Here is a 22,861-nt window from a genome sequence, read left to right as displayed (position 1 = left end):
CAGTTCAGAGCCACCAAGTGAGACTACAGCTCTACTACAACTGTAGTTACTTGAGGTGTTTCTATACCTGTGTCACAAACAAGTAGATTAAAACAAATATATAAAACCATATGGGTCCATGCTGTCAGTGTACTGTATAAATGGAAATAACTGTATTTGAAGCCAATAACACACATTAACATAGTAACTAACACTCAGTATCAATACATTTCTTTAAAATTCTTAAAAAAAAAAAGTAATTTTAAAGCCCACGTACTCTATAAACCAAACCTTGTATGAATGCTGACTGCTCTGCTCACCTATACTATTACAAAAGATAACAAAATCTGGTAACATTTAAAAAATACAGCCGCATAAACATAAGCTTTTGATTACTTTGAACTATCACATGATTACGTACAGATATATACAGAATGTTAATTGTACATAAAATAGCTATACACAAATGTTAATACAGAAACTGTTTCCAGAGAATAATAGCTGGGCTTTAATACAGCTCCAAGATTGTTCAAGTGAAATGTTCATACCTGCCAAACACAGCAAAGGAAGTGTTCATGGTTCTAAATCGTTATGAAGTTAAGTGCTACCTCTGCTGCAGCATGCCATGTTTAATTAAACCTCTATTTACTTGAACAAAACATATTGGTGTTTTTTTTTCCAGTATGTGATGCCCTGCTTTGAAAAGGGACTTGGACAAGATGATCTGCACCAGTCCCCTTCCAGCTAAATTCTTCTACCAATCTCTGTTAAAGATACAAAGTATTAAGACAGAATTTACTGTGAAATGAGAAAAAAGAAATGCTAAAGCGTTAGCTACTGAATAGATTTTCAATAACCAATCCCTTTACAATTTTAAGTCCTCACTCACTTTTGGATCTTCAGGAAATATGTTATCTACCAGACGCTTGTAGCGAGGTCGCAAAGCAGCACAGCAACAGCACACTCCTGCAGAGAGATTTATCCAACAGAATTTAGAACAAAATTTTAGGAACTCTGATAGCTTCATTCTAAGTGAATTCTAAGCCAACAAGCAAGGAGGAAGAAGGAAAAGGGGAAAAAAAGGAAGAGGGGAAAAAAAGGAAAAGGGGAAAAAAAGGAAAAGGGAAAGGATGTAGCTGGTTGTTACGGCTTGTTACATTCAGCACTTAAGCAAAATAACAGTAATTGAAAATGACTGGGAAGTCAAATAAGTGAAGTTATTATAATGCAATACATGAGAAAATATGCACACATGTTGGATATCAGAAATGCACCTGTCATCAAGCCATACTTAAAAATATGCAGAAAGATCAAGAAATTACAACTATTTCTTCAGTGCTCTATCTTCATTCTAAATTATCATTTCAAAACCTAACTGAAAACATGTTATGTCTACTCCTCTTAAAAATCCAGAAATAAGATCTTCATTGCATTTTACAGGCAACCATATAAAGTGCTATAAACTACAATTTACAAAACAAATAATCCACTTCATTATCCCACTATTTTATTTGGCATCAGAAAAAAAGAGTCACTTGAAGTGAAGAAAGGTATTTTTCTGACCTCATTTCTATTCTACTCTGATACTGTACTCATACAATGATAATCAGAACAATATATGTAACTTGTAATTCTATTAATTTAAAAAGATACTCTAGGAAGACAGAACTTATGAAGTACGTTTTTTTCTTTTTTTTTTTTTTTTAAATCTAGGATTCAGGACTACCAGTTCTTTGGAATAACTCCAGTTTGTATTAAAAATAGCAAATAAAGTGGAAAAAAAATGAGCACACAAAAAAAAAGGCTTCCAGATATCTATCCCATTCTTTTGTCAGTGCAGTGCATTCCCAAGGAATGTGTTTTGACAAATCCAGTTTTAAATTTTTCTGTGGAGATATTACCAGACTCATTCACTAGTCACATCTCAGATCAACATTAAAGCAGCTTTGATGTACAGGAGCCACTGAGCTGAAACTATAGCAATAATATACTGTATAATAATATACCAAGTCTGTACGAGGATCGTAAGTAGTCTTTCAAATCTCAATACCTACAGCATTCACAGTAGCTAAGTATCTTACAAATACCTCATGAAAGATACCCATTTATGAGTAGACTTTGCTTCTCTATGCCACCTGCTTTCTGATGATATTTTTTTTTGCAACAAAAACCTGAATTCTACTCAGTCTGACAACTTCACTCTCACGATTTATTTAACCAGAAGCAATGATGAGAGGTAGATCTATGATTCTGAAAGTAGACCTTGACTCTAGGTTCTCTTTGGCCGTCTTTTAACTCAATTCATGAATTAGAGAGTCTAACATCATCACTAAGAGGAATGCAGAACTACGACCTCAAAACAGAACTACGAAAACAAAAAGCACTCAAGCAATAAACAACTGCAATATTGGGGATTTCTGTGTGAAACAGTACTTTGTTACTACTGTTACTATATTTCTACTGACATCTACTCACAGAGGTCCAATCAACATGAAACTCTATACTTACACAAAAGATGTAGGTACTAAGTAGATAAAATCAAAACTTATTTCAAATGCCATTAGAAAACGTAGCTATCACCGAATCAAGAGGTTAAAAACCTGCTTGTCTTAAAACAGATCTGATTCAGCTGTAGGAATTTCTTCTATTGACAGCAATGTTTTGTAACATTTCAAAATCAAGTAAAATCATAGGAAGGTAGGAGTACCTCTTACGCGTTTAGCACATGACATTATTGTGAAACTCAAGAAAATCATCAAAATAAAACTTTGTTGGATGTTTTCTTTGAATTAATTTATTAATTTATTTGAATTAATTAGAATTAGATACGCAGCTCAACATCTGTCTCAACACTCTTTGTCCTTGTGTCTTCCTGCCTCACAGACTACTAACACCGGCCCCAGGTAAATGCTGTGTTTGATTAGTATTAGTTACAACAAAAAATTCTTACAGTACAGGATTTTTCTGCAGATATCTGAAGTAAGAACAGAAGATATCGTAACACGCTTTTAGAGTTAGTTTCTCTCCCAGTGACAGGAGAAGAAAATTCTTGCAAAGAACTACAATGTAAGTCTACAAAAGGTATTTTAGAGCTGTGGTAGTTACATACATTGAACATAAAACCTGGATACAGTCACTCATGAGAGAAGGGTGAAATATCAGGTAACAGAGGACCAGCTCATTCTCCCAGCCTAACCAAATGGTTTCAGTTAATGGAAACTCAGCGGTGTTCTAATACTGCTCTTCAAATTTATGGCACAGAGTCAATTTTAGATAAAAAAAGAAGAACAATATGTTTATTACAAAAGATTTGAAAAAATTATCTTTACCCCAATTCTGGATTTTCTATAGTATCTTTAAATTGCTATGTATTTAATCACAGTACAGTTTACAGAGAAAAAGAAATTTCAAAGCACACTACCATCAATAAAATAAAAACTAAATGAATATGAATTGAATTATAAGATTTTTCCTGATTAAACAAAACATTCAGATATTAGAAAGCTAGAGCTAATCTATCAAAGTTTTCAACCTCAGATTATTTTTTTGAGTAAGGAAATTTAAACAGAACTCTATCAGAAAAACTAAGAGAGAGGGTCTCCAAAGAACGGAAGGAAAAATACAACCAAAACAATTAACAGTCATGAGACAGGTTTAGTGGGAAAATTATTTATCATTGCTCAGCATTTTGATAATAACCAGGAAATATTAATATAAACATATGTAAGAATATATAAGGTATAAAAATTATGAATAAAAAAACATAGAATAACAAAGTGCTAACAATAGATTGAACTAAACAATATTTAAAATGAATAAATAAATGTTTCAAGATTTCACTAAATATACCAGGAAAGATGAATGCTTTAAAAGATAGGGAGAAGCTAAGCCATTGAAAATTGATTATATCTTAGATGCACATTTAAACATGATGAAATTGATACAAATAAACAGATTTACCTCACACATATAAGCTGTTTTGCCACTAAACAGCGTAAAATGAACCTGCTCCAGTTTAAGCGTTTTTTCACCCAAACTGCTATGACAATTTCCTTCCAGTGTCAGGCATAATTTGCATTTTAACGATCCCCCAGCGTTAAGCCATTTTATACAAGTAAATACGAAGGTTAAAGCCTTCTACAGAGAAGTTCATGCTTTTATAGGTTAGTCAATGTAAAAGTTTTAAACAATATTGATTTTTATTTCAGCAACAGTGGGATTTTCCACATTTAAAAATGCTAAAAGAACCCCATAATCTTGATTTTTCATGTTAAGACTGTACGTATTTATCAGCCGTAAGGGTATTTCCTTTTACACACATCTATTCTACACAATATCAATAAGAAGAAATAAATAGTATACTTAATCAGAAAATGGTAATTTCACCTACCCAAACACATACATGGTCTCGGTTCTAAAGCAGAATTATAATCATAGGCTTTTTCTTGCTCAACAGTTGGAACTTGAACATACTGCCTCATCCTGGGTAGGATTTCACTCCCCGGGATCTCTGTCCTTTTTAAGAAATTTGCGCTCTCGCACCAGCACAGAAGCAGTTACTTCCCGCGGGGGCTCTGCAACACTGTAAGCTTATCTGATTAGCTCTGTGACATCTACATAAAGCCAACAAACACGTGAAAAACTTCAGTATCAGATTCTGTTAACGAGGCCAGGCACGAGAAAAGAAAAAGAAAATATATATTGTCGACATGGGATTCACAGCTCATCAAGGGAAACTGAAGAGAGCCAGGTCCATCACTTAAACTTCCCTGGAACATGTAGGTTTTTGTTTTTGTTTTTGTTTACTTCTGTGACTACTGATACTTTTCCTGGTATAGTATCAGAGAAACCTGTGTTCATTCAGTTGCCACATATCACTGTAGATGTAATTATTTCAGGAAAAACATACTCCCTTGGTCTTGCTGAAGAATGACCACAAAAGAATTATTTAAGACAGACTGCTAACCAAAAAGGCTTTTTAAACAGAAGGGCTTCAGATTACAAAAACACTTCAAATATAAATAGGTTAATGAAATTAACATTATCTCTAATAAAACCTCTGAATTTAAGCAAGGGTTACAGAATTTAACTCCTTAACATCCTTACTTACAAAGAGTATGATACATCAAGGAGAAATTCCATTTTGAGTTCAACAATTCTGAAGCTGAACTTCCCACTACTTTCCATCATTTCCTCGTTTTATTTCCTATTTTACATCCACTTGGACAACACACACAGGATTTTCATATAGTTTAAACAGCCTGAAAATTGAGGTAGTTTTTCTTAAGTTCACAAATAATAATTTCTAGTAAATAATAATTATTACAATTCTAGAGGTGATAAGCTACTCTTTACTGCATGTAAATTGAGAGAAAACACTGAACTATTACCACATAGCTTACTAAAGAAATCCTACACTGTGAGCTAGATAAATACACATGGCGAAGAAGTTTTATGTCAAAAGCACTTGTCTAAATGTTCACTGCTGTATCTTATTCGTGTTAAAAAAAAAAAAAGAAACTTGAAGCTGGCTTTTGACATCAAGCACCTAGTTCTCTCCATCAAGTTTAAAACAGCCAAATTATTTTCCTCTATCAAAACATCAGCAAAATAATTGGACTGTACTATTTATCTTATGCTAGAATTTCTTCCAAACATTCACTAATACTGCTCTTCTAGCGGTAGCACATTAACAACATGAAAAAATATCCCATGTTCACTTAATGAATATTTTTATTATGTGTCCAGCTTGGATATGGTCATTCGGATTTTTATTATCTCCCAAGATTTTCCAAAACCTCTTGTTCTTTCAAGAAGTCTAATTAACATTAAAGTCTGTGTCTACAGATGAATGTAGATTTTGCTATCATCAAGACGAAAACTGAACAGTATTGAAATTACATCTGGATGCTCAATATACTAAAATACAAGTATGTAAAAATGGAGTGCTTTACTTTTATGTAATAAAATTTTGTTTTGGTTATTTTCTTTTATCTGAAACGGCAAATATACGCAAACAAATTTGTTTCAAATATAGGGGAAAGTGTGCAAAATAACACCAACCACTACACTAACTACACCTGGCTATTGAACTGTTAGTATCAGTTGATGCATTTAATTCAGAGCTAAAACTATTTTCAAGGACAATCCCCATCTGCTACTAAAACAGTTCAAATACTTTGGAAGAAGGAAATTATTCTGGCCATATAAGGAAGTTAATTAAAAATATTCTTCACCTTGCTATAAAAAGAAGAAATGCAATAAGGACACACTAATCAGCCACTGCAGCGTCCCCCTGATGCGCTTTGAGGGAGAACAGAGGACTCATCATGGAGACAGACAAGGTCCCATCCCCCAGATCAACCTCTCCTTTTCTCCACCTCTTACTCACTCTTGTGCCATTTGCCTTCTAAACAACCATTTTCTAGCCTCTCTCCACTAAAACGCTGCAAGAAAAATTCTATCCAATATTTAGGTTTGGCAATTGTATATTTAAATATATATCTCTCTATTTTGGTGCTCAGTTAATTTAAAAGAAATTCAAAAGCAAACAAAACCAAAACGTAACAAAACAATTTTCTCCCTAGACTATATTTTTACAGTAAAGCTAATTCTGGTTTAGTAAGAGTTCAAGATGTGTCCTTCTATAGTTGAATCAACATGGAAATATGTACAGAAAGCTACAGTAAAAAGCATGCTAAAATAGCTGGAACATTAGCTTTCTGTGAAAACAAGAAATGACAATGCACATCAAGCTACTAGCAAGAAATAAAAAAAATAATCTAGTTAAATAAAGCTTACCACTAAGCTTCTTCAGTGAACTTTTCTCTTCAGAACCATTAGCAATTAAAACAAATCCCCAGGGACGATATTACCTTTGGGACGGTGCGTTTTAAAGACTTTTAATCCATTAAAAAGAAGTTTTCCATTACAGCAACTTCTCTGGTTACATTCTTTTTCACAAGTTCCGCTGCCTACACTGTTTCCATACAGTCTCTTCTTTCTCCCACCTTTGTTGTTTTCACATTGGAACTTTGTTTTACTTGCTCATTTCTGTTCTCTTCAACACCGCCTCTTCTTTTCTTACTATGAGATACTACCAGAGCTGTCTATTTTTAAAATGTTATTAACAACGTCTAAAATTAATCTGGTCCCAGTGAAAGAAGCTCTCTGACTTAGAATGCATTTTGCCTCTTAGTTCTTGCTGCTACTTATATTTCTGTTGGCCACAACAAGGTCATTTACTTCTTATCAATAAAACAACTGAAAAGGGAAATTTTATCACTCCCACTCCAGAAAACACATCTGGAAATACACATCTGTATATATCTCCTTGACCCTTCCCCATCACAGCTGGCACTGATAACACGTACACAGTAAAAATATTTTGGTCAAGTACAATTTTCATTCCTGCTTTCAGTATGGAGTTTGTGGGCAGGAAACGAGTTCTGGGGGGTAAACTCAGTGAAGGAGGAGAAAAGAGGTCACGATACTCCTACTTATAAACAAATATTGATTTCATAGCAAGGTGTTTCATAAACCAGTATAAAGTGGGGATGTATTGGCCTGCATGTACTTGCCTGCATTATAACTCCCTCTGGACAATCACAGTACATAGCATAGTTTGGGGTTGGAAGGGACCTTTAAACCCATCTGGTTCCAACCCCCCTGCCATGGGCAGCGACACCTCCCACCAAACCAGGTTGCCTAAAGCCCCATCCAACCTGGCCTTGAGCACCTCCAGGGATAGGGAATCCACAGCTTCTCTGGGCAGCCTGTGCCAGTGCCTTATCACCCTCAGAGTAAAGAATTTCTTCCTTATATCTAATCTAAATCTTCCCTCTTTTAGATTAAAGCCATCCCCCCTTGTCCTATCCCTACACCCCCTGACAAAGAGTCTCTCCCCAGCTTTCCTGTAGCCCCCTTTAGGTACTGGAAGGCCGCTGTAAGGTCTCCCCAGAGCCTTCTCTTCTCCAGGCTGAACAATCCCAACTCCCTTGGCCTGTCTTCACAGGAGAGGTGCTCCAGCCCCTTGATCATCCTTGCACCTCTCCTCTGGACTCATTCTAACAGGTCCATGTCCTTCCAGTGCTGGGGGCCCCAGAGCTGAGCACAGGGCTCCAGGTGGGGTCACATGAGAGCAGAGCAGAGGGGGACAACCATTTCCCTTGCCCTGCTGGCCACAATGCTTTTGACCACCTTGCTTTTTGAATCACCTCCCCTACCACCTTGTTCCCACATTGCAGCAGTTATGGAAGGAACATCATCTAACCTGGAAGACCATTCTGCAGGAGATGGCGTTGGTTGTGCTTGAAGGAGAGGAAGGACACAATGGCAGGCTTGGTTAAAAGCCTGAAAGGTAACTGGAGAAGCAGCAATATGACCTGTCTCCAAGGTGGCCACGAGCCTCTAGCAAAAAGCAGCTGAGGTGTGTCGGTGCAAAAATTTTCCAGGAAGGCTACTGTTTCCCTCTGGAACCTTCTGATCATCCTTCTGGTCAGCCATGATCACAGGCACTACAGGTAAAAATATTTATCTATGCACTTGGCTAAATGCCTCGACAAGCTTTGATGACTGACTGCTACTTAAGTCCAGACTGCAGAGTCCCTCCCAGATGCTCAAGCTGCTCATACCTTTCCATCCCAATCCGAGCTCCAGACAAGACAGACAGACCTTCCTCCATGTCACTCTCCCTACTCCCCGTTCAAGTTCTAAATGAGTTTTTTCATGCTTCCCTGGACACAGCCCTCACCCCCTACAAGGAATGAAGTTACTTTGCTGTTTGAACACTTGCTGGTCCCTTCTGTTCTGCTACAGATACGTAAACTAATCCATTGCCTCTGGAGTACCTCACATTTGTGTGTGTTTTGAGGGTGAGAGGAGAAGGGAAGAAGGCATCAGAAGAAAGCTTATACTAGGGCATGAGTCTGGATATGATCTTTAAAGTTACGGCAGACAGAAGTCAAGCCCTCTACAGGTTCACGCAGGGCAGATGCTGCAACTGAAGAAGCCCAGCTAGGAATGTCTGGGCAGAGCATTAGGACATGGTATGATAACAGTGTAGGGGCTAGAGCAAAGCCATCCACCCGGTAATGATAAATTATAAAAGCTTCCATCATGAACGTGGTAATGGTACAATTAATGGCACAATTAAACTCAAAATTATGGCTGTAGCAAATCTGGATTACTTGGCATCTCTTATACCACAACCGGTCACCCAAACACCACGAACAGTTCTGCCGCTCAGTAGATACCTTGAATCCATGGGCAGAATCATGAAAGAAACTGGAACGGCTCCTGATGTGTGGGAAAGTTGTCAACGTGTTTACAGATGTACCTTGCTAGTCAACTATGATCTGTATTACACAGTAGCCTCTTCTGGTTTTGAGCTGTAGCTTCCCTACACCAAGCAACAGATGGAACTGTGTCAAGTGCTACCAACGTTTGTATGGTCATGAAGGCCAACAGCATGCATGGTTTTGTCAATACTACTCATTTACCCTAGTTGAAGAGATCCAGAAGGATGGCATTGGGAAACTTTGATCACCACCTGCCCTACAGAAAACAAGTTCAATTCAGATCAGCTAGTAATTGGTCACCAAGTGACCAGGGTTGCAAGACTTCTGGGCAATAATCACTGGAAGTGTCATGCACTGAAAAATCTGGACGTAGAGAAATGCGAAGAAGTTTTGTGACTACTGCTACATTTTTTTTTAATCCTTAGAACAACACAACTACATGAATTCAAGCTCATTTTCTTCGTCTAAACCACGAGGTGGAACACAGCTGCAGAGGCAAAAATTCTCAAAATATTACACTTTTGACCATCTTTCTGCTCAGAGAAAACGATGCTCAAGAGAATTGACAAGGTTCACAGGCCTCTTTTTGGAATCCTCAAACCTTATGGAGTGAGTAAGTTTAGCTCAGGGAACTAGATTTTAACAAATACAGAGTAAATCACTTAATTATATACAAGACAAGCAAAAGTGTTTTGATCTATACATCCTTCCTTCTACTAAAACACTCTGAATACCAATATAAACATGGCCAGACAACTTTAAAAACGAGAATTATTTGCCCCCATTTAAGTATACCTAGCGGTAGACTTCAGAACGTATACACAAATTTGAAGAACATTTCCTAATTAAAAGCAAAACTTCCTGTTTACAAGTAGTTTAATACCACATTACATAAATTAGATTTTTTTTTTCCCCACTGTACATGGCTGCATACAGACAGGGCCCAAAATGCGATAAAACCTCTGTTCCTGTTTAAGGAATACAATGTGTTTTCAATTAATACCCTGCTCACGTCTGTCCCTACCCACTTGTTCTTCTCAAAAAGAATTGACGAAAAGGAATATTCCCGTTTGGACATGTGGATGTACACATAGAACATGAAAATTATTTTGGGCTAGAAATTTTTTTAAAAAAAATTCTTTACATATTATTAAGAACAAGTCCTGCCTGTAATCATTTTACATGATTTCTTCTCTGAAGACAGCCCTACTCTAGCTCATCCTGCCCTCACAGAAGACCAGCTTTGTGCTAAAATAAACAATCAGAAGTTCACGGAGCAACTTTTCAGTATTAACAGTTTTTAATACAGACATGAAGGACAGAAGTTTCATCAAAAATAACCCTTCTAGTTTAATCTGAATTATAAAATACCCTCATGACCATTAATTTTCCCCATTAGTTCCAAAAAAGCGTTCCAGCTTCAATTCAGATGTCCCAGAATAACTGAAAAGTAGCTGCTGCTAGGTTCTGAACGGTTTTCTCCCCTCCAAAACAGTAAACCTAGTGGTAGGATACATACCTTGAAGGCTCTGTCTAGAACCATGTATCCCAGCTCATTAAAAAGCAGCTTTCCCCCTCCTGTAATTTCTAATCAGCCATGGCGTACACAAGGAATGTATACGCAACTGATTGCTCTTCTGTGCATCTTCATTACCTAAAGGCTACATCCCTTTGCTGCTGCCACTCTGTTCCCACCAAACTGCTCAGTCTCGAAGACAGACAGCTTTATAATCATACACCAAGAAGCAGATATACGTGAGCATGTTGTTAACCACCTCAAGGTGTCTGATGTTTTCTGTAAAAGCCAGACTTCTGGCAAACAACAACAACAAAATCCTCTTGGACTTGTATACAACATAAGAACATTCTGCAAATAACTAAGCTATATGAACATAAGTTAGGTTTTTGCTCTTTGAATTTGGTAAGTGTTGTGCTTTAACCCAGCAGTGGTTTGCTAACTCCCTCCCCCTCCTCCTGTGGGATGAGGGAGAGAACTGAAGGGAAAATATTAACAAGAACATTTATATGTGTATGTATGTATATATATACACACACACACACATAATATGCATGCACAGAGCAATGGGGGAGAGAACTGAAGGGAAAATAGTGAAAATGTTATGTATTTCTCCATATACACACACAGAGCAAGTGATGCACAGTGCAATTGCTCACCCCCCGCTGACCAATGCCCAGCCTGTCCCCGAGCAGTGCCCCTGCCTCCAGCCCACATTCATTGTTCAGCGCAACACCAAGCAGTACCGGACGTCCCTTTGGTCAGTCTGAGCCAGCTGTCCTGGCTGTGTTCCCTCCAGCTCCTGGTGCACCCCCAGGGACCTTGCTGGCAGCACGAGGAGCTGAAAAGTCCTTGGCTCTGTGCAAGCAGTGCTCTGCAACAACTGAACCATCGGTGTGCTATCAGCGTTATTTTTCTCCTACATGCAAAACATGGCACATACCAGCCCCTACAAAGAAAATTAACTCTATCCCAGACAAAACCAAGACAATAAACTAATGGCAATTCCAGTCTAAATCTAAGGCTCTTCAATTGTTTATATTATTTGGGCAAGCTATGTCTGTTCTTTTTATAAGTTAGGACAAGACACAGATTAAAGGTCTGCAATAGACATGACACATGCCAAGACACACGCCAAGACACACACACCTGCTTTTTCCATTCACACAAAATTCTTATGAATATTGAATATGCAGCATACTGCCGGCAACTCTTGCCCTGCAAACATGGGGATGGAAGTGTTCTAGTCCACTAAATTAAATCTAACTATGGAGAAAAAGAAATTAAATCTTTCACAACTCATATACTTAAATTATTGCACTTAGAGAAACAGGATGAAGATTTGACTGTGTTCAGAAGCCATGATTTTCCTTATTTTTCCTTTCTTCTACTTTTGTTATAGTTTTATTATTCTTTAAGCCACTGAATTTAAAAAGAACTAAAAAAATGTGCTTATTTTATACTCACATATTTATCTTTTGCCACATAATTGCTCAGGATTCTTCACATCTTTATAAGAGATTAATTTTTATCGCCATGTTTTTAGTTTAGAAAAATAATTCAATATTTTACAGAAGCCAAAGTTCTTAAACATAAGATAGGTGCACTTCAGTAATGTTCTTTTCGTGAGCACGGTTATTTTCACATGTAAATTATCACAGGCTAGGCAATTCAAGTATCCTGAAACTTTTTTCCTATGAATTAAGAGCATGCATGTCAGACTACTGCAATATTCACTCTATACAAGTACATTTACTTATTTAAACACCTGTTTGAGAAAAAAAAAAAAAAACATCAATAGATTTAACTAATTTGCTTTTTATATTTTGTTTGTAGGCAACCTAAGAAGTTTCTTAATTTTAGTTGCTAGTCTTAAGATTCTTACATATATTTCTGCAAGATAAGAATTCTGTAATTGTTTTAACTTTTGAAATGTGAACAATAATGACATACCCCTTATGCTGGAAAATCTCATACTGACCTCTACATGGGTACCAAAAGGTTTGTGTCGTCTGAGTTATCTGGGATACTAACAAGAGTCATAGGTCATTCCCTCGAACATATCAGCTACAAACAGAATTTACTAAAATACTTCAAAGACATGAACTCAAAAAATATGGAATCAAGCAGCACTTTGTTCACCTAAGCACCTTCAAAACAGGAAAATCCAGAACTGTTCACCTTTGGACATGAACATCAGCTGATATCTACAACTTACTGGATGAGGAAAAGTCTCATTAACCTACTTACCCAAGCTTTCTACTCCTTCCTGTCTAATTGCTCTAAGAATTAATCTTGGATTATGTCATTTTCTAGAAACAAAACAGCACTCTTTGAAAGCCAAGATTCACATACACAGCTAATTTCCATCTTCAGCAATTCACTAAGTACCTGATTTTCTGAGCACCACTGGGTATCCTTGTGACATAGCGGTGACAGGAAAGATAGTCCATATGCCATGTAAAGGGATAGCCAAAGCATTTTAAAAGCACAGTTTGCCCTGTCTTTCCACAGACGCATGCATTTAATCACAGAATGCAAAACTCATCTCCTCCCCAAATCAATTTTTCTTTGTTGTCATGCATAAAAAGAAATCAGGGCACTCGCATGCATAAACAGCATCAGACTTCTTACCCTTTCGTCCCATGATTGAGAAATCAATAGCAAACAATGCTGCACATGAAGGTTAATCGACTGATAGAAAAACCAGTTGCAAAGTAATTTCTGTAAATAACAATGATAAAATATTTTATTAAAACCTGGGGAAAAAAAATATTAAGCTACCTTTTAACAATCAGTGAAGTGCCTACATATAGTTTAAAAGCACATAAAGGCTTTGATGTGGACAGTATTAAACTCAGCTCTTATATATAACTCAATAGTCATATGCCCAGACTGCACACACCAAACTAACAACAGCTGAAGAAACGTACTTTCCAGGTTTTGACAACCTATGTATTAGAAAAATTGTGCATTTAGCCATACTTAAGAGTGTTCCAAAATAAATGGAAGGCAATGAAGGGACGAATGGCATCACTAGATACTATTTGCAGCATGTTAGTACAAGTGACTTTCACGTTCTATGAAGCATGCAATTCCCCCTTCCCAAGCAGACTTAGGATGACACTTACATGGAGAGAATTAAGAGCCAACAGAAAGCAACAAATTAAATATCTATTCAAAAATTACTAAGTCTTAAAGAAGTCACGCAGATTCCTTAAAAAAAATAAGGAAGCAGCCACCCCACTAGCACACAAAGTTGCTTATGTTATCATGAGTGAAATAGAGCCACAAAGTACAATTCTTCCAACTATAAATTCCTGGATTTTTTTTCTTAGCATAATCAAAGGATACATGAAGATGAGTTCTTTCCTTTTCTTTTCAGTGTGGAAAATACAATCAGCTACAAATCATATCAAGAAAATCTGTATCTAAATGTTTACGTACTGGAAGCTTGTATTGTTTATTACATACAGAATCCATTATATACTTTGTGATCATAGTATTATAATAGTCACAGACATCCTGACAAACAGCTTTTTTCCTTTACAGGCCTCTGTGTAACACATGGCAAACTGCCAAGGTAGCGCAAATCATGACCTTCCCTTAGCATCTGTTTTTCAAGTTCCTGTGTTGGTCTGATTAAGCAGTTCAAAGACGGACTTGATTTAAAGAGCTTCCAGCAACAAACAATAACATGGCTGCTTCATCCTCTCAGGTGCTAGAATCAAGCAGCAGATGATGATTTGAGATAATTCCCCATGTAATTCTTCCATAACAGCCAAAATTTTATAGTGTTATAATGTATTTATTTTAACACCATTCTAAGTAGTCAACAATACTGTTAGAGCTAATAGGATTTCTACTGCATACAAAATGAATTAAGGCAATTATGAAAAACATTTCATTATGTGGAAGGTCCCATTTGGGGCCTTAATGTGCCAAGGGTATATGAGAAACGTACACCAGATGAGAAAAAGTATGTTAGATGGAAGGACTGTAGATAGATATTAATTGGAACTATGACATAATTTTTGCTAAAAAACAAAAAACACCACCAGAATGCATTAGCCCATGAAGTATTTATGGGGATAGAATTAGGAATACATCTCCAACCACCATGGGGTATTGTAGAACTGTACTTCATAGGGAAATAAACCTTCCCTTCTTATTAACAATCTTATTATTACAGAATAAACCTAGAAGTTTGAAAGATAAATAACTAAATTTTTGTAAGTTGCTGTGGAGGAAAGAAAGTCAAAATGAAAACACTGCATGCCTCTTAAAAAGAGTTAAGAACATTAATACGAGTTAAGAATTTACTCATATTTCAAGTAACTATTTCAAATGCTCTTTTCCTTCCTATGCTTAGCAAAGAAGCCCTATTTCAAAACAGTATTTTAATTTTCAAGTTTTTCTTTTATTTTTTTAAATAAAGATTAAGTAACTTATCTCAAAGCAGCAACATCTAAGAAATAAGAAAGACAATCACTCTATTAAACTGTTCTACCTTCTACTTACTTTCATATTACCTATGGATAATATTACCATATTACCTAGTTTTAGGTACCTAGTTTATTTATAACATATTACCGATGGACTATGGATGTTACCAGTACAACGCAGCTGCAGACTAGTTGTCTCTCCACAAAAGACCGGCAAAAAGCCATAGGGTATTTTTACAGTTGAAGAAACAAAATTTTACACAGTTTAAGGAAAAGGAATCAAGATACTCAGCATACTTTGGGAAGCACTCTGAAGTTACCAAAACTTACTGCACTGTAACCAGGAACAGGCCAGATTGTGGAAGAATTTCCCAGTAACTGATACATGAAACTCTTAGATCAAGTGGCCTCTTTCTAACTGGCAAAGAGTACAGGGGATGTTCAGAATACTAAATTTTGCAGTATTAGTTCAACAGAAGAATATGGGCAAATTAAATTTATCAAAATCCTTTTATTTACTTATTTGCTCTCTGAATTTGCTTGTCAGGCAGGCAGTCATACATACAATGATCTGCTAATCATCAGATAGGATCGGTTCAACGTAACGATCATTATTAACAAAGCCTTGAAAACTAAAGATATAATTTAAGTATGTTAAAGAAATTAAGAGTAAGTCATCTAAAAGACGACAAAAAAAAGAAAATATCCATGCATATAGCTATCACAAGTAAAATATCTTTCCTATACTATGCAGGCATTCTCGCCTGTAACAAACTTAATTTTTCCACTCCAAGCAAGTTCACTTTAGTATGAAATCTGCCTTCAAGTTGACCATTTAATTTAAGTCAGGGAATACAGCCAGTAAGTAGGTTAGCTGTTTCTGAAAAAAACTCATTAGCTAGCAAACTGTATTTCAAGCAACTGATTAAGTGTTAACATCTGGAACTTAATGCTGAAGAACTAGTCTTAAATGTTTTGGTAAATGATTTAGCTACACTTTTTTCCTTAACAAAAGCATTTGTGTCATTTCAACTTAAATGCAGCCAACAAAAACACTGAAATCACCCATGTTCTGCAACATGTTAAATGAAATTATCTGTACAGATTATTGAAAATTGTTATAGCTACATTTTTTATTTTTTTTTTTTTACAAATATTTACAAAAGCAGTGCTTTGGCAAGCTCCCTACAATTGTTTCCCAATGAAATTATGCACTTGTGAAACTCATTACAAACCTATAATTAAAGTACACTCAATACCATTGTGCTGTAAATTTATGAAGAACTCTTTATTCTGATGATAAAGCAGTTTGCTTTATCCAAAGACTGATGTTAGTAATTTTGCTAGAGACCACACAGGATTTTTCTAAGTACACAATACAAAAAGCTAGAAAAAAATTATTAGTATTTCATTTTATTAGTGAAAGTTGCTACTCTTCATGGTAAAGAAAAACTTTATTCTTAGAAACATCTGCTTCAAAAATCTCATTTGATTTGTTGAAATGTTAAAATTTTTGTCTCATCACTTTATATCCTAAACAGCAATTTTACCTACTATAAACAGTAACTGCAATTTACCAAAATAGTTATTGCTATACTGAAATATCTTTCCGAGTACAAATATTTCAGAACATACTTTAAATCATAAAATTCATCAATGTTAAACTGTGCACATCTAACTGTAAAGGAAAAATAAGAGTCTCTACGAGGTTACTTTAGAAAAAATACACTGAGATCTACAGAGGTTGAGGCTGGGTAATATGAAGATCTTAAATATTTTTAAAATGACTGCAAGTGATCATCCGTTGTAGTTTGTTCCCAACCCCCTCTTCCCCCTGTGTTAATTGTTAGAATTTTAGCCACCCCTAAACATTATCCAAAGGTACTGAAGGCAACAATACTTACTAGCAGGCATTGTTAATCAGGAATCTGTCTTCAATTGCACAAAATATAAGCTATAAAGAAAACAGAAATGTAAGACAAGATAATATCTTTAGACAATTTACATCCAGACATACGTAGAAACTTATCAAAAATGAGCCAAGTCACATTCCTTAGCTCCAACATCACAGAGGCTGTTACCACAGAAATCCAGATATCATTTCGTCTCACCAGACTACATGTAGGTTTTTCCAGCTCTTGAAATCTGTTACTGAAATCTGTCCTTCAGTTCTTACTTCTGATGCCCAATTAAACATTTTCCTTGTGTTTATTGCGATGACCTTTCACACTGTCACTGTTTATGGTGCTGAATGGTGAATTGCCTTATAGGATACTTCTACCTCAAAGGGAAACGACAGGACTACTTCATTAAAAGGGCTCTGAAAGGTTTCTCTTTTATACAAAGAAAAGCTATGCTAAAAATCCATGTGGGACTTTCTAGCACATTTTTCTCCCAGTATTAAAAAGACATAGATAGATCTTAGACCAGAGAGCAAGCTACCGTAAACAAAGGCTGCTCAGTATATTTTAGATGCAATTACCTATTTTTACACAATTAACTCAAATTTACAACAATCTTTTTTAGGAATAAACATACACTAATATAATGAAGTAATTATTATTAAAATGCAAATCATCATTTTTCTTTTATGTTAAACCAGCACGCTTGGGTTTTATTAACCACCAAATGCAATCCTTCTTGCAAATATACTTTTTCATAAATAAAAAAAAAACCTCAGTTAAACAGACTGCTGCTGTTTTCAAAAAAAAATAATGTACAAGGAAAAAAATACAACTAATATCTGTTTATATGTGTATATAACAAAGATAATTATTGAAGGCACTGACAATGTTGGAACAAACATTTTTTTTGGTCACAAGTATGTTTAAATGTTCATACACCAAAGCAATGTTCATAGTTACTAAAAATAAATTTGACTCTGATTGCATACTTATTTCAATAAAAGGTTCCAATTTGCTGACAGCAACCAGGATTAAAAACAGTGCTTCAAAGTAATTTATTTAAAATATCCTGTCCTATTATCAGGCTGCATGTCCCTCTCCAAGGATAGAGGGAGAAGCAGCATAATTTGATAAGCAGAAATATGTGGATTGTGACGTTACGCAGAAACCTGGAAAAGCAGAATTAGAGTGCAGTTCAGAATTTAGCTGAGAGATTACAGAAGACAGATTTACTGAAATATTAGAACTACATAAAAATGCAAAAAGCCTGATAAGAGGTTCATGGGAGTCAAGTGACAGAGACTCAGCGTTTTGCTGACTGTCACTAGTGATCAGGAACTCAAAACACTATGCTAGTACAATATCACTGTTGCTGCTAAGTCAGTCAACTAACTTCAGAAGATATTAATGTAGAAATTACTACATAGTTGCTTAAACATTTCAGACAGCTGTTCAAAGAGAAAATTGTTGGTTCTGTTTTTAAATAGTTCACTGCTTTTTAACCACTTTATGACCTGTAACAGGACCAAAGAATTCAATATGGAGGTACTCTGATGTTTAAATGCAGAACAGAGTCCACAATTTCCTCTCAACAAAGTGTTGAAACACAGACTGATTAGTCGTAGAGCAAAGTTCAGTCCACTGGTGCTGGTAGTTCCTGCAACAGACATGGTAGAACAGAACTAAAATAAAATAAGAAGCCTCTCACTATGAGTTTGATCTGCTGTTTTGTCACTGAATTAGATTTTACAGATCAAGAGAGGGGAAAAAATCAGAATTTTTTGAACTAGAACTCAACTACAGTTTAAAAAAAGATATGGCAAACCACAATAAGGCAACCATATTTTAGTTTTCCTAAATAGGGAACAGTGTTTAACGTGTCTACATCATTCTGTGATATTTTACTGACCACCAGAGGCAAGTTAAGGCTACGTACGCATACAATACACACAATGCAACCGACTCCTGGATTTTCAAAAGAGGTAACTAGGAGGCATATCTAGTTTTCTGCCAAGGACTACAAGTTACTTTGCTTTCCGAAGGATAATAGTAACTCTAAACAATTAAAAATTAAGTACAATGTATTTACATGTAAGTACATTGTATATTAAAAGGCAGATCAATACTTGTGTGACACATAAGGGTCATTTTTCTTAACAAACACTTTCAGTTCAGTTTTAAAGAGGTCACGAACAATTTGGCAAGGATAAGGAAATCCATTGTTCTAGTAGATTGAAGCAGCGCTATCACAGGAGTAAAAATACACTTTGTTCTACTGATTGTTCCTGATCACCTTCTCCCTCATGTGCTTACCTTTGACTTATTGTCGTTACTTTAAATAACCTGGGATCCAAAATTAAAGAACAGTTTAGAAGCTGAAACTATTTCTTATTATCCCAAGATTCCATAAACAGCACTAAAATCCAAACAGAAGAGTAAGCACCTTTTCCCTGTTTGGCTTAAGAAAAAAATATATCTCTGTAAAATATCTAGAACAGAAAACCCGTATTTCACTACGGAAGACTGTTACAGTAATTTAAGAGTATATGGCTCTATTCAGTGAAGAGAAAAAAAAAAAAGTTCCATGCCAAATCTGATTTAATAAAGATTGTTTTTTAAAATTAAATTCATATGCACAAGTGCTGGATGAGGGAAGAAAAAGTATTAATAGCCAAGTTATCTTCTGAGTCCGACACAATCAGATCTGTATTTCCACAAATATAATTATCCTTAAGCTTCAGGTATAGAAGCAGAAATTGGCATACCTAGGGAGGGTACTGTATTTTCTTTTGGTAAGTCCACCATTACATAACTTGGTTATGTAACACTATAAATAATTAACTTGACTTTGAGTATTCAAAATGACATTGTCAGCTGGGCACCCATCCATTCCTGCAAATTAAGACAAAGGAGAATGCAAGTTCAAGCATCTCTGAGAGTCAGGCAATGCAGGCTGGGCAGGCATGAGCTGAAAATTTTAAAACACACTGCACATTAAATTTTTATATCACTTGTTTCCCCACCCACTCATGTTCTCTATTTGAAAAATTGATCAGAAAGTTTACTTTTGTGGATAGGCAAATGGCCAACGAGACGCAACATTAAGATGTCACATGCTCATTCTTAAATGTAGACAGTTAGGCTCCAAGTACAATTTCCAGAACTCCCAAAACTGCGATTTGAGATGGATTTACATAGCCCAGTTCAATTCCATAAACGTATCTACCTTTATTTTGAATTAGCTTTCTCAGGAAGAGAAGCAATGCCACACATGAACCTGGCTGTATTAAAGCGGCAACCTTGTTATTTCACCCACAAGATATACTCACTCACTCAAATATATATATATATATATATATATAGTCACAAGATATACTCACTCACTCAAATAGGCATATCTAAAAGGATATTTGTCCTGCCTTACCTTACAGAATTCAGTCTTGAGCATATGGTTTCGGCACAAGAGATATTAAATAAGTGTTCCTGAGTAATACTTTCCCTCCTTTCTCAAAGGCTAATTTAACCCAATATCCATTTCATTTACAAAATTAAAGACATCATTCCTATGCCTTGGTACGTATGTTGCCAGCGGTGGCTTAAAAATCCATCAGATAAACACTTTTTCCTTTTTCAACTAAAAAGCACATGATCTGCTTCTACATATCAAAAACAAGATCTTCAAAGTCATTTAAAAATACCACAGTAATTTTACAAGTATTATTTCATTACGGAATTAGGCTGTGCAATTAAGTCGCTGATACCAACAAAAGCTGCTTCTGTCCTGTACTTTTTACAATTTAGATTCCATAATCAGAAGTGCAGTTCCCTTCCATTATACTTGAAGTTCAACTGATAAATCTGATTAATATTGCAATGTCTCCCTCCACTTATATTTAATACAATATTTGTTTATTCTTCTCTTCTAAACGAGTCTGGGTCAGAAATAGATAGATGTTAATGTCCATCATTAACTGCAAACGTTTTCATAACATGATGCCCAACTTAAAACAGTTACCTTGTAATTAAATATTAATTACAAGCTACATTCCAATTCTCTTTTTTTTTTTCCATGAATCGGAAATGAATCCCATTCTAACAACATGTTTTAGAAAAATATTATAAGAATTATTAACAAGCTCGCACAAAACTTGTGCATAAGCATTTGCAAGCATCAAGGCACTACAGTCTAGATTTTAAGTCAAACTGCCAACTGCTCAGGAAAATTTTACCAACATTTTTAAAAGCATCCATCCATGAGTCTTTTGGCAAGATGTCTTGAATACTAAAGTTACTCAAGAAAACATTTCAAATGATTTTTAGTACATTACATTACTAAAGGAAGTAGATTGCCCATGCCTTGCCAAAGCCTTGAATGTTACTCTGGTCTTACCTTTCCTATACAATTTGCAGAGCAAACATCTGTTGTAGCTTTACAAGGTATAATGTGGGCTAGCTAACTTGATTTTGATACAGAAATTATAACCTCAATTCTCAGCCGCAGGCTTTTCCACTAATTCTCCAACAAACCACAGAGATCTCATAATCCACTCAAGGTTTTTGTCTTCCTAGTATCTCAGCTCGAAGTACTATGGGATACTTCCCTAGATGTATTAAGCTTAAAGAAAGAAGTTGTAATATAATTAGCGCTCGGTAACTGGATTTGGGAACCTGCAGCTCAATTATCTTAAGTATGGCTCCATGTGGCGCGCTTACTGGTAAGTATAGGAGTCTGGTAAATCCATCCAGTAATGACTGTCCATTAAAATGACCATAATCTGCCAGGCACTACTATGACAGGGGCCCTGACAGCAGCAGCAAAGCATGTAACAGCTTTGGAAGAAAAAAAGAAGCTCTTTAAGAATGCTGTGGCAGCGTAGTTCTATTGTACAGTTAGTTACATGGGTTTAATTAATGCTCAGCGAGATGTGTTATGGGCCACCTGAAGGAGATCACCGAGGGAAAAACTCAAACCCACACTCCGCCACACCTTCCCTGCCAGCAGACTGATAGCACAGGGATATTTGAGCACATCCAAGACTACTGACAGCAAGGTTTTTTGTATTTTTTCTTTAAACGCAGGATCGTCTCACAAAAGGCCTCCTGGAGCCAGGGGTCCCCCTGAGGGGGCAAGCAGCACGGTGGGGGGCCCGCAGAAGGACAGGCTGAGGGGGTGTCGCGGTGGTTTCTCCTCACCCAGTCCTTCCCCAGGCACTCCCCTGAGTCCTCAGAGCCCCTCAAAGCCCCCCGGATCTCCTCAGAGCCCCCCAAATCCCCTCACAGCCCCTCCCCGCCACCTCTCCTCAGCCCCCCGGCCGCTGCCTCCCCGCTCCCAGGCGCGGTGAGAGGGAAGGGACGAGAAACACAGGCCCAGGAGGTGGCAGCAGGGTAAACAGCCGCTCCGCAGCTCCCCCGACTCACCTCAGCCACCTCTCCGCCTCACTTTAGCCACCGCCATTTTCACCCCCCCACCCCGCCCCCCTCGCATTAAGTTGCTCGGGACGCGATGCACGCCGGGAGTTGTAGTCCTTCTGGCCGCCCTGCCCTCCTCTCTCCGCCCATCGCTCCCTCCACTGGAGCAGCTACGGAGGGATCGGGGCAGGGGAAGGAATTCCCCTGGAACGGCTCGGCAGCCCGGCGCCCAGGAGCCGACTGAGGAGAGCGAAGCCTCGGCAAAGGGGGGGCCACGGACCACAACTCCCAGAACTCTTTGTGGCAAAG

The 22,861-nt window shown here is 36.8% G+C and overlaps 1 protein-coding gene across 14 annotated transcripts in view; it reads right to left on the bottom strand.

The window, feature by feature from the left end:
* EFR3A (EFR3 homolog A) overlaps positions 1 to 22,639 on the bottom strand; it is an 80,502-nt gene extending 57,863 nt beyond the window's left edge. For 4 of the 14 annotated variants that reach the window (XM_035556224.2, XM_035556232.2, XM_035556228.2 and 1 more), the window contains exons 1-3: positions 22,562 to 22,631; positions 17,144 to 17,193; positions 869 to 945 (exon numbers count right to left, since the gene is read on the bottom strand). In XM_035556224.2, coding sequence (XP_035412117.1) covers positions 869 to 945; positions 17,144 to 17,153 — 87 coding nt within the window. In that variant the 5' untranslated portion in view covers positions 17,154 to 17,193; positions 22,562 to 22,631. Of the gene's footprint in view, positions 1 to 868; positions 946 to 4,369; positions 4,547 to 12,775; positions 12,824 to 13,428; positions 13,519 to 17,143; positions 17,194 to 17,350; positions 17,512 to 19,908; positions 20,004 to 22,561 lie in introns of those variants that run through there. The other 10 variants (XM_035556216.2, XM_035556217.2, XM_035556220.1 and 7 more) reach the window with 9 other exon arrangements.
* Positions 22,640 to 22,861: the final 222 nt, after the last annotated feature.

Source organism: Cygnus atratus, chromosome 2, assembly GCF_013377495.2.
Source record: "Cygnus atratus isolate AKBS03 ecotype Queensland, Australia chromosome 2, CAtr_DNAZoo_HiC_assembly, whole genome shotgun sequence".
NCBI lineage: Eukaryota > Metazoa > Chordata > Aves > Anseriformes > Anatidae > Cygnus > Cygnus atratus.
The sequence above is the reverse complement of the archived record's forward strand: the minus strand, read 5'-3'. Positions and strand labels throughout refer to the sequence as shown.